This window comes from Magnolia sinica, chromosome 13 (assembly GCF_029962835.1).
Source record: "Magnolia sinica isolate HGM2019 chromosome 13, MsV1, whole genome shotgun sequence".
In the NCBI taxonomy this organism is placed as follows: Eukaryota; Viridiplantae; Streptophyta; class Magnoliopsida; order Magnoliales; family Magnoliaceae; genus Magnolia; species Magnolia sinica.
In genome coordinates, this window is record NC_080585.1 from 22,277,595 (window position 1) to 22,289,956 (window position 12,362).

Sequence of the window (12,362 nt, forward strand, 5' to 3'; positions counted from 1 at the left end):
TTGGGCTTTTACACTAAGTCGATCAGTAGTAACTTATGGACGGAGTAGATGTTAACACGGACATCTCGGTGGGCCCCACACAGCTTTGGGACATAGACAAGGGGTTACACGAAACTGGTGTGCGAAGAAACGGGCCCACCTGGCTGCGACCCAAAACGAGGGATGTAGGCAGGAACCTGACCGTGGGCCCCACCACGATGTATGCATCGTATATCCTCGCCGTCCATACATTTTGTCAGCTTATTTTACAAGATGGTCCCAAAAATAAAGCAGATAAAAATATCAGGTGGACCACACCAGAGGTCAGTCTTTCCCTCGTGGGGCCCACCTCTATGCGGTCAAAATCGGGCCTTTCTTTCTCCGCAAGTAATCAGGCCCGTAAACGACAAACTCTCTATCACCATATCACACTCATTCATGCGTATCGCACCCTTCTCGTAAAGGCGCCACCTCTCTCTCTCTCTCTCTCTCTCACTCTCTATTCCTCTGTATTTCACAGCACCCTTTGTCTTCTCCTTCCCTTCTCTCCCTTGCGCACCACGTTAGCCTGCACCCTCCGAGAAAGCCGCCTCCTTTGCCTTTGACTCTCTCTCCTCTTATATACATAGTTTCCATCTTCACTCCAATATTCAAATCCAAGGCCACCCATCTCAGAGAAAACCCACATCAATGGCTACTTTCAATGCTCGAAACGATGGCATATTCATGCTCTTCTCACACCCATCTCCCTACATGCATAAAGCCATTACTTTTCTCCAAAATCCCATCTTTCTACATGGCTTTTCAGCCTTCACTCATTTTGCTTTCATTCTTCTTCTATCTATGACATGGGTCATTAAGGGATGTAACATGGGTGGCCATGGACATTCAAAAGAGAGGTTGAAAGACGGTAGCTTTTTATATTACAAACCCGCCCTTTTCTCTTCTTTGGGTCTGTCTCTGTTTCATCTCGTTCTTTGCATTCTCAACTACTTTGTTTGGTATCAATATGGTTGGTCTGATGAAAATCTCTCCATCCAATTGGATTTGGCTTTTAGAACTCTTGCTTGGTTCATGATCTCAGCCTACTTGCATTTCAAGTTCCGCAGTTCAGAAGAGGAGAAATTCCCAATTGTTCTGAAGATTTGGTGGTTCTTCTACTTCTTCATGTGTTGTTCTTTCATCGTTCTGGACCTGGTTTACTATCAGAAACCCCGAATTCTGCCCACACATATGTGGGTTTTGGATTTTGGGTCGGTTCTGGTTGGTTTGTTCCTTTGTTACGCTGGATTATTCGGAAAGAAGAACAGAGAAGAAGAGGCGCACCTTCTTGAAGAGCCTCTTTTGAATGAAAATAGCGTCGGTGGGTCTCGCAAGAAGAGTAAGAAGGATAATGTAACTCCATATGCAAATGCTAGTCTGTTTAGTCTTCTTACTTTCTCTTGGATGAGTCCGTTGCTTAAAGTCGGTTATAAGAAGACATTAGACATCGATGATGTTCCTCAGCTTGCTGATGACGATAGCGTTAATGGGGTCTTCCCTGTTTTCAAAAATAAGCTAGAAGAAGATAGTAGTAATGGAGTAGGAACACTAAAATTGGTGAAAGCGTTGTTTTTCACTGTTTGGAAAGAAGTGCTGTGGACAGCTTTGTTCGCGCTTGTATACACAGTGTCTTCTTATGTGGGTCCCTACCTTATCGATGCCTTTGTTCAATACCTCAATGGCCATAGTGAATTCGCGAATGAAGGGTATGTTTTGGTTTCCACATTCTTCATTGCGAAGATTATTGAATGCCTTTCGCAGCGGCGTTGGTTCTTTAAGCTGCAGCAGGCTGGAATCCGGGGCCGAGCAGCTTTGGTTGCAATGATTTATAAGAAGGGCCTGTCATTGTCAAGCCAGTCAAGGCAGGGCCATACCAGTGGAGAGATCATAAATTTCATGAGCGTCGATGCTGAGAGGGTGGGGGATTTCAGTTGGTATATGCATGAGCTATGGATAGTTCCTGTGCAAGTTATGCTGGCTTTGCTGATCTTGTACAAGAATCTTGGGCTGGCTTCAATTGCGGCTTTTGTTGCTACTGTGGCTGTTATGTTGATGAATGTCCCGTTGGGGAAGTTACAAGAGAATTACCAGGGCAAGTTGATGAAATCTAAAGACGTACGGATGAAGGCGACGTCTGAGATCCTTCGGAACATGAGGATCCTCAAGCTCCAAGGGTGGGAGATGAAGTTCTTGTCCAAGATAGTCGAGCTAAGGAAAGATGAAACAAGCTGGTTGAAGAAATATGTCTACACCTCAGCCATGACCACATTTGTCTTCTGGGGTGCACCCACATTCGTGTCTGTGATCACGTTTGGAGCTTGTATGCTTATGGGGATACCGCTAGAATCGGGAAAGATTCTATCTGCTCTTGCGACATTCAGGATATTGCAGGAGCCCATTTATAATCTCCCCGATACGATTTCCATGGTTGCGCAGACAAAGGTTTCTCTTGATAGAATTTCGTCGTTCCTTCGCCTTGAAGACCTTCAGCCCGATGTTGTAGAGAGGCTTCCGGAAGGTAGTTCTGATGTTGCAGTTGAAATAAGCAATGGGAATTTCTCTTGGGATCTCTCTTCTGCGAATCCTACTTTGAAAGATTTGAATTTCCGAGTTTTGCATGGGATGAGGGTGGCCGTTTGTGGAACAGTTGGGTCGGGAAAGTCAAGCTTGCTTTCTTGCATCTTAGGAGAAGTGCCGAAGATATCTGGGACCATTAAATTGTGTGGGACCAAGGCCTATGTTGCTCAATCACCTTGGATACAGAGCGGGAAAATCGAAGAAAATATATTGTTTGGTAAGGAAATGGATAGGGAGAAGTATGAGCACGTTCTTGAAGCATGTTCTCTGAAGAAAGACTTGGAGATTCTATCATTTGGCGATCAGACTGTCATTGGTGAGCGAGGAATCAACTTGAGTGGTGGCCAGAAGCAAAGAATACAGATCGCACGTGCTCTATACCAGGATGCAGACATTTATCTGTTTGACGATCCTTTTAGTGCTGTTGATGCTCATACAGGAACCCATTTATTTAAGGTATGTCCTATTTTTTTTCCTCTGGATTTTGTTATATTTTCACATGTTACATACCTGAAATTAACAATTAGTCCAATATATTTGAGAACAAACTCTTCTCATTTGTAGTAATATCAGGTGATTTTGTTTTATCACAGCTCACAAACAACATGGTAAGCTATTCAACTAGCTAGTAGTTGCGAACATTAGTTTAAAAAACTGAATATGGAGACCTCGATTTGGTTTATTGTGCACATGAATCGGGATGGCTTAAATATTGGTTGGGTTGCCTCAAAGATTCAGCTGGGTATTTAAATACACACGCATTCCGCTATCCCTTTGAAAGGTTTTCAGGATAAACCCTGCTTTCCCCATTTAAACACCGAGTTGGAAAAGTGTCCACGCCTCAAAATTCTGTTAAGTTGAGTCGACCAGACTGAGTTTTGAGTTAAATCGTTGATTTTTGGAACTACAGTTGCAAATTTAAACCCCACCCAAAGGACTCCTACTTATTGTTTTGCTTCTTTGAGCATTTGGGTAATTTTCATTTTTGAAGAGCTTTAACACATGTATCCAACCTCTGAATGGCAGGAGTGTCTGCTCGGGATTTTAGGATCGAAGACGGTGATCTATGTCACCCATCAAGTAGAGTTTTTGCCTTCCGCTGACCTTATCCTGGTGAGCACTTCTCTGTTTCTTTACTTTGCATTAGTTCCACAACCCCGGATAAGTGCATCACCAATGCATAAGAAAAAACCGTTCTCTGGCTTGGCAGGTAATGAGAGATGGGAGGATTACACAAGCCGGAAAATACAATGACATTCTAAATTCGGGAACAGATTTTATGGAACTTGTCGGTGCGCATAAGCAAGCCTTGTCAGCCCTTGATGCTGTGGAGACGGAGCCTGACTCACAATCAAGTAATAGTGTGGAAGATGGTTCGTGTGATGCTGGAAGCAGAAAGCAATCCCCACACAAGGACACAGAGAAGAGAGAGGATCAGAATGGTAAAATGGATGAAATAATCGGGCAGAAGGGGCAGCTGGTTCAAGAAGAAGAAAGGGAGAAAGGCAAGGTTGGCCTATCAGTCTATTGGAAATACATTACAACGGCTTACGGAGGAGCTCTCGTACCATTTGTATTGCTGGCCCAGATTCTCTTTCAGGGTCTTCAGATTGGAAGCAATTACTGGATGGCTTGGGCAGCTCCTGTCTCAAAAGATACGAGAGCTCCAGTTGAAGGCTTGGTTCTCATTCTCGTCTATGTTGCTTTGGCCATTGGAAGCTCCATTTGTGTCTTTGTAAGATCGTTGATTCTCGTTACAGCTGGATATAAGACGGCGACTCAATTGTTCAATAAGATGCATATGTGTATATTCCGAGCTCCCATGTCATTCTTTGATTCCACTCCAAGCGGACGAATCCTCAATAGAGTAAGAGACCTATATACTTCTTTTCAGGATTCATGCCATGAGACCGGACTTATTTGATATTTTGAGGCCACTATGGCTATGCATATCTTTATGTAAGCTGCCCTTTTCTTTTACAGGCATCGACTGATCAAAGTGCAGTAGATACAAGCATTCCCTTTCAATTTGGGGGAAATGCCAATGCAATCATTCATCTGCTGGGAATCATTGCTGTAATGTCTCAGGTTGCGTGGCAGGTTCTCATCGTTTTCATCCCTGTTATTGCAACCTGCATTTGGTATCAGGTAATGCCTGTAGCTGGGTCTTCTTCTCCTTGACTTTACAAAGAATTAAAGGACTAGATACAAAATGCAGACAGCTTAAGACATTTCTTTTTGTTCCCTAATTTTTAGTTTTTTAAAATATTTTTAATGTTTGCTAATCTTCTAAGATATATATGTACACAATCTGATCATGGATCACTTCAATCCATAATAGAATGATGCTGTAGCACGATAAACTTCAGGTAACTTCCTCTTATTTTTCTTACGTTTGTCATTCCACAGCAATATTACATACCGACAGCACGAGAGTTAGCACGTCTTGTTGGAGTCTGCAAGGCTCCCAACATACAGCACTTTGCTGAATCTTTATCAGGATCGACGACAATAAGGAGTTTCGATCAGGAATCAAGATTCATGGATACGAACCTGTGTCTGATCGATGGTTATTCACGACCCAAGTTTCATACTGCTGGCGCAATGGAGTGGCTGTGCTTCCGCTTGGATATGTTATCATCCATCACATTCGCCTTTTGTTTGGTTTTCTTGATAACCATGCCAAAGGGTATAATAGATCCAGGTATAACTTCATTCAAGAAGAATGACATGATATGACATGATCCTCAACCTGAGGGTAGCATCCAGGATGCAGTGATCTAGCCTGTTGATCAGATGGGCCTTGCCTAAAACCTCCAGATTGGAAGATCCTAGCTGTTCAATCTTTAGCCTATTTTCATTTGGATATGGACCATTATGGTTTCTATTCCTAACAGTCTATTTTAGGCCACCCATGGAAAGGTTAGGATTGTCCCATTGAAGAGTGTTGGACTGTTTCATTCACTGTGTGCTCATCATGCAAATGGTCTGGATCGTGGAAATGTGGGCCCCACTTGTATAAACTTAGAACCCGAGGATACTATACACACCCTCAGATTGAGTATCCTCTATCCATATATTTGTGGAATGACCTCTGACTTCTCATTGATGACAGGCATGTGGAAATGGAATCTTACTCTTTCTAACTTCTTTTTCAGGCATTGCGGGCTTAGCAGTAACGTACGGACTTAATTTAAACATGATCGCGGCTTGGGTTGTATGGAATCTGTGCAATCTTGAGAACAAAATCATATCTGTTGAGAGAATATTTCAATACATGAGCATTTCTAGTGAACCCCTTCTTGTCATAGAAACTAATAGGCCAGACCCTAACTGGCCAGCAGAAGGAGAAGTTGATATTCATGATTTGCAGGTAATCTCAAGTCTCTTACTGTCAAAGCTTCTTTGTAATCGATGATACCACAAACTCCCATCTTTTAAGAAATTCGTCCTGTTGGATGCATTGAAACCGCTACGGGATATGCATTTAGTTTTGAATTTTTTTTTTTTTTTTTCCCAAAGATGATGGATCACCTACAATTGATTTTAGGCTAACTTAACCTACAACCATTGTTAGCATGCAAGGGATTATGGGTTGTGGGTGGTCGGTTCCTCTTTTTCTACATAGTTGCTTTTTTGTATCTTCTTATATAATCATACAATTTTCTTCCTTCTCTTTTAATAATTCATAACATCTATTTGAAAATATTGGATACAGGTCCGTTATGCCCCACGTATGCCTCTTGTTTTGAGAGGTCTTACATGCACTTTCCCAGCCGGGATGAAGACTGGTATCGTTGGGAGGACAGGCAGTGGAAAAACCACTCTCATACAGACACTCTTCCGCATTGTTGATCCAGTTGCGGGTAAGATTCTGATAGATGGCCTTGACATTTCTACTATAGGACTGCATGATCTGCGATCCAGATTGAGCATCATCCCTCAAGACCCGACTATGTTTGAAGGGACTTTGCGTAGTAACCTTGACCCTCTGGAAGAGTATACAGATGAACAGATTTGGGAGGTGTGTTTGTTTTACTATCTGCATTGCTAACGTATTTTCAATATTTTATCCATGGATTCCAAAGCACAACGATTTTCTGACGTGCAATTCTTTCCTATTTTAGTCTCTAGATCGGTGCCAGCTAGGGGACGAAGTAAGGAGAAAGGAAGGAAAGCTTGACTCTGCAGGTTTAGTTTCTTTTTGTTTAGCTGATATTTACTTCATCTGCCTGCTAATTTTCAGAATATGATATATACGCACTAGGGTCTTTTTTCCTTCTTTTTTTTTTCGGAGGGGGGGAGGGTGTGCCTTTTGAAACCTATAGCATTGATTGTATCTGCTATTTACAATGTATTACAGAGTCTAATGCCTGATGTGAATGGCAGTGGTTGAAAATGGAGAGAACTGGAGCATGGGTCAGAGGCAGCTGGTGTGTCTGGGACGGGTGATACTGAAGAAGAGCAAGGTCTTGGTACTCGATGAAGCAACCGCTTCAGTCGATACTGCGACCGACAACCTAATTCAGCAAACACTAAGGCAACAGTTCTTTGGCTGTACAGTCATCACGATTGCACATCGGATAACATCCGTTCTACATAGCGACATGGTCTTGCTTCTTGATAATGGTTGGCAACTTACCAATCTTGCTTTCTTCTTCCATCTTTTTTATCCTTTTCAAAGCATTTGATTTATTATTATTATTATTATTTTTCTTCTCTCTTTTACTGAACAGGCCTTATTGTGGAATACGACTCTCCCAAAAAACTGTTGGAAAACAAATCATCTTCATTCTCAAGACTTGTTGCTGAGTATACTGTAAGGTCAAACTCTAGTTTTGAAAACTTAGCGAATCTATGAATGGCTGGCAATACTTGGGCTGCCATTAGTTGATATACAACCTGATTGATTATAATGATAATGGGTGTGAGTCCGTGACATCTTCTCTTTTGCGCTGTAAGTACATCAGCAACATCTTTTGCTATTTAACTGAAGGTTTAAAATCCTGTTTTGTGTATCTACAATAACATTTACTAAATGATATCAATCCGACAAACCCATGGTACCCAAAAGAATGTCCACAGATTGAATGGTCAGGGAACAGCCACTTGGTGCAATTTTTTACCATCGTATCATCAATAAGGTGGGCCATCATTTGGTTCTGATTGAGCTGCAGATTCGTTATCTTATTCTATTCGCTAGGAGGTTGATAATGTTTCGAAAATGATATTGGATGCACACTGGGCCTGTCATATGTATCTGATGTTTTTCTTATGCTTTTTTTTTTTCCCCTGCAGATCTCATGATTAGTCTCAACGACAGGTTGAGAATACATGGCAGGAGTGATTCACAAATGCTGTAGAAAATCTCACACAGTTCTGTTTTTGTGTGATTCCGATAATACTGTAACCTGAGTTTTGGATGTCTAGGGACTAGGTGTGCTTAAATAAAGCAATACAATTTTTGAGTTATGCGTGATGGGCGCATCATTTCTTGGCTTTGCTAATGAGCTTATGACCTGTTTGGGTGTTTACATTTTTTAGGGCAGATAGGATTTGCTCTTTTCAATTTCCCATTGGGATATCTCAAGTCTGACTTAAAGCCATTTATATGGCAATGTGGAGATAAGCATGCTTTGCAATCCCGCCAGCGGCTTAGTGAGAAATTGACGAAAACCCAATTACATGCAAGAGATCTGTGACTGGCTTTGCAGGATCAGGCACAAACCTCTAGGAAATTGGGGACATTATCTTTGGAAATTAAGGGACAAAACCTTTTAGAGCCCATGTGCCAATTAAAAGATGAGTTCATCTCATTTTTTAAGTTAACAGCAATTATGTATTAGAGCTCATGGTTCTAATAAATTATTGGTTATCAAAATTGTCTTTTATCCATATTGTAACTTCCAGTATATAATTACTGTTAACTAAAATGAGATGAACTCATTTTTAAGTGGCACCAAACAGAGGTTTAAGAAATCAAAATCAATCAATTATTCATATAAAAAATGCAATATTTCTTAATGTAAATAAATCCTAATATAATGCTAACTTTGTTTCATTTTTAATTCTAGCCATATTTTAATTAAACATAACACTAACTAAATTATCTTCTAATCTCGCCACAATATTATATGACTCTAGTAAATTGACCTTAACTAAAAAGGCGTCGAAATCATATAATCTAGGCTTGTTGAAAAGGTTACTTAATAAGCTTTAAAATGGGACTAATTTTACATAGTTTTGATATTTTTTGATAACCTATTGTTTGGTAACTGAAAAGTAGGTTACAAGATAAGTGATAGTAGTAACTAGTAAGAGATTTGAATCCTATCTAGAAAACTAAAAACCAGGAGAAAATGTCTCCTATGGTCCATTTGGCATGCATCATACAATTGTGTAAAATAGCTTTGCCTCTAGTGTTTGACAGTAAAACTACCTATATTTGGCCACAATCTCAAAAAATTAGACTAATCCAAACTGATGTGGGCCAAAACCAGAGAAAACAATGGAAACATGCCTATCTAAATTTGCAAGGTGGGGCCACCTATTGAAGTTGTGCCTTGAAAATCAATCTAGATATGATATTGATGATCTTGACTATGGATCATGGCGATTGTAGGTCAACAGAGGAGTTACAATGCCATGATTAATATGTGGAGTGCCTAGAATGTATAGGACTTGGGTTAAAGGAGAGATTCATCCGCTTATCCTTAGAAAGTTGAGAGTGGATACAATGGTCATTGACTAGAGAGAGTTATGAGCCATGGATACCTTGTTATGCCATGGCCACCTGGCATGTTATGGGACAAACTTTTGATTGCTAGTATTATTATATGGTCATCTCATGTGAAAGGGACTGATAATGAGTCACGATGAAAGATCTCCATCATTGGTCATGATAATTAGTCAGTGTGACTTAGCCCTATCTGTAAGAGTGTGATATATGCTGTTAATTTTGGAATTGTTGAGTATTTATATTAATGGGTTAAGTCTTTAAATCAAGATGCTCATTATGTTTGGATTATGATCAACTTGAGAATATATTAGCTTGGATTAATCCATAACCCGATGATATGTGAGGAGTTCGAGGTCTCGAGTACATGTGCTTTGGCTTGCTTTTAATGTTTATCATGTGGCCAACAGAAGTAGGTGCAGCTGGTGCATGTATTAAGGTCTGATTGAAGCTGCATGATCCAACAAGGGATTCATTGGTTTCCTAAGAGTGTTTAAATATTAGAAATTCAGATGTTCACCAAATGATTTTTCCACTAGGCCTAGCATTTAAAATGTTTTACATCTTTTCAACTGTTATAAAAAGATTTTAATTGCACTTAATGATAATATAATGGTTTAGATCCAATGTGTTCCACCCCTTAATTTGCATAGGTATTAGATCAATAGTAGATGACCATGATAGTGGAATAATTAAATCAATTTGGCTACATGGGTCAAGACATGATTACAAGATTCAAATGTACCATAATTGGTTTCCCTGCGACCCTAACCTCTTATATTTGAATCTTATATAAAAAGGAGAGGAGCACACGAGAGAGTCTTCCATGTCCCTCACTCTAGAGAGAGAGAGAGAGAGAGAGAGAGAGAGAGAGTACTTCTCCCTCACTTTTCTTCATCACACATGCGGAATGTGGGGATTCTACCGGTGTAGATGCTTCTTTTTGTCACCCTTGGCCCTATTTCAAGGAGTGACACGTGGCTCTCATCCTTTTCTACATTGGGAATGGACAAGGGAGAGACTTTCTAGTTCAAGGAATTGCATGGTAAAACAACTGTTTTTTTTTTTAGCTGCATTGATAAAGGTAATCCTACATATAGGATTTGTGTTTTTCTTTTTTTTACAAATTTGAGAATATCTGAGTGGTGATCTTTAAAGCTATAAAAATTTAAAATTTTTTTATTTTCCACTACATTTTAAAAATCCCAACACCACAGTTTTGGAATATCTTTATTTTTCAATTATCGCAAATGAATAGATTGAATGGCATACCATGCACAATTACTGGCAGGCGTGACCTCCCAATTGTTCCCTATGTTGTGACCCACTTGAGTTCAACCTTATTTGGTCTCCAGGGCTAACATGAACCAACGCACCAGGCGTATGGTGTGGATCTCATGCAAGTTACCTCCCTTTGTGTGGTTACACAAGGCAATGCTAAAACAGATCTTATTGATATAGATGAATTCTATTTTATTTTTTTTAATCTCGAAATCCAGCTATCGATGTAATGCATCACCCCGCATTGGAGATAAAGAGGTGTGGGATAGCACCATTTTGCTAATTATCCTATGAGCATGGCATAGTATCAAATGTGAAATTACGGCATGTGAGATGGATGGCTCATGATTACGGTCCTCTACTATCAAAATGAAACAAACAACACATGAACATTCAGAAGAGATTATTGCAATCATGTTAAAATTTCAATCTTACATGCTAGTATAGATGGAGTCACAAAGAAGTGAATATTCCACAATAAACTCGGGCTGATGTTGATGATTGAAACAATTACAAGTCGGGTCTTTCTAAATCTTGTCAAAGATCCAATCTCCATCGATTTCATGGTCTTAGTTAAAGATGGGCCTTTGTTGAGATCTAGAATTTCAACATACTCATTGAGCTCTTCTTAGGAAATTCAGGAAGAGAACTCACTCCTCCAAACATGTTGCTAAGGTGTGTTTGAGCTACATGGGCCCCGCTAAATGATGTATACGTTGGATCAAACCAACCATTTTAGGCCTTCAATCCAAAATCTAGCCTCATCCATAGCTTGAGTGGGCCATACCAAAGGGAGCAATGAAAGACATGGTGGAAGGTCAACGCCTACAGTAGAAAATCTCAGGTGTAGTTTGCCCCAACAGAAATTTGGATCAACAAGATTCTTGAGACGTATGGTGAACAGGAGGTGGTTGACAGTGCATTTTATTTTAGTTCTACACAAACAATAAAGGTGGGTCCAAAAAGCTAGAACACCCTATAACTACATGTTCTTGGATGCATCATGCATGCAAGGGAAAGGTACTTCTCTACTCATCTTTTTTCATTTTGACCAAATTACCATCTCCTTACGAAAAGCTTATCCAAGCCTTTGAAAGGCCTAGGGATTATTGAATATAAATCTGTGCATGAACGTATGCAAACGAGGTTAAAAGCTGTAGATAACCTGGTTCAAGCCTTTGAAAGCCCTAGGGATTATTGAATATAAATATGTGCATGAACCTATGCAAACAAGGTTAAAAGCTGTAGATAACCTGGTTCTTGTAGGCCTTGGTCAAGGAGAACTTATAATAGGGGATCGACAAGTTGGAAAATCTGGCCCCTTCTATTATAGGAGTTTTCTTTTATAAAATTTTATGACATTTCTTTTATTTAATTGTGTTTTCATCGAGTTACACAACTTACATTCTATTTAGGAATTGTTTGGCCATATGGATTCGAAATGAATTAGAATTCAAATCACAATTACCATATAATTCATGTGAATTGCAATCCTCATTTGTGTTTGGCACTATGAAGAGGGATTTTATGTCGACACATTCCTCCGTGCATATGACATGGGTTCTACAAAGATCGTCTACCTTTGTCAAGGGCCGCAGATCCCTAATTCGAGGTAACGACCTGTTGTCAAGCAGAGGTTGATGCTTGGCAACAACTGTGACAAGATACCAGTGAACAAGGTCCGCTGACAGTATAAGCTAATTAATGAAAAAACGAACAACTGTTACAACACGAACCAGGCTTGGAG

General features: G+C 40.0%; 1 protein-coding gene across 4 annotated transcripts; it reads left to right on the forward strand.

Moving 5' to 3' along the window:
* Nucleotides 1-464: 464 nt before the first annotated feature.
* Nucleotides 465-8,088, forward strand: LOC131223208 (ABC transporter C family member 3-like). 4 transcript variants are annotated; one of them, XR_009160338.1, is made up of 11 exons: nucleotides 466-3,054; nucleotides 3,625-3,711; nucleotides 3,809-4,465; nucleotides 4,582-4,746; nucleotides 5,008-5,302; nucleotides 5,757-5,971; nucleotides 6,317-6,622; nucleotides 6,726-6,789; nucleotides 6,988-7,227; nucleotides 7,335-7,555; nucleotides 7,897-8,088. XR_009160338.1 is itself a non-coding variant. In XM_058218528.1 (11 exons), the coding sequence occupies exons 1-11, from the start codon at nucleotides 670-672 to the stop codon at nucleotides 7,907-7,909; spliced, it is 4,515 nt and encodes a 1,504-aa protein (XP_058074511.1). In that variant the 5' UTR covers nucleotides 466-669; the 3' UTR covers nucleotides 7,910-8,088. The 4 variants fall into 4 exon arrangements, 1 of the variants encoding a protein (XP_058074511.1); XM_058218528.1 differs by having other exon boundaries at nucleotides 7,335-7,422; XR_009160339.1 differs by lacking the exon at nucleotides 4,582-4,746 and having other exon boundaries at nucleotides 465-3,054.
* Nucleotides 8,089-12,362: the final 4,274 nt, after the last annotated feature.

Coding starts and splice junctions, on each gene's coding strand:
- LOC131223208 (XM_058218528.1), top strand. CDS start 670: ATGGCTACTTTCAATGCTCGAAACGATGGCATATTCATGCTCTTCTCA. Junction 3,055..3,624: donor CAGGAACCCATTTATTTAAG/GTATGTCCTATT, acceptor TCTGAATGGCAG/GAGTGTCTGCTCGGGATTTT. Junction 6,790..6,987: donor AGGAAAGCTTGACTCTGCAG/GTTTAGTTTCTT, acceptor TGTGAATGGCAG/TGGTTGAAAATGGAGAGAAC.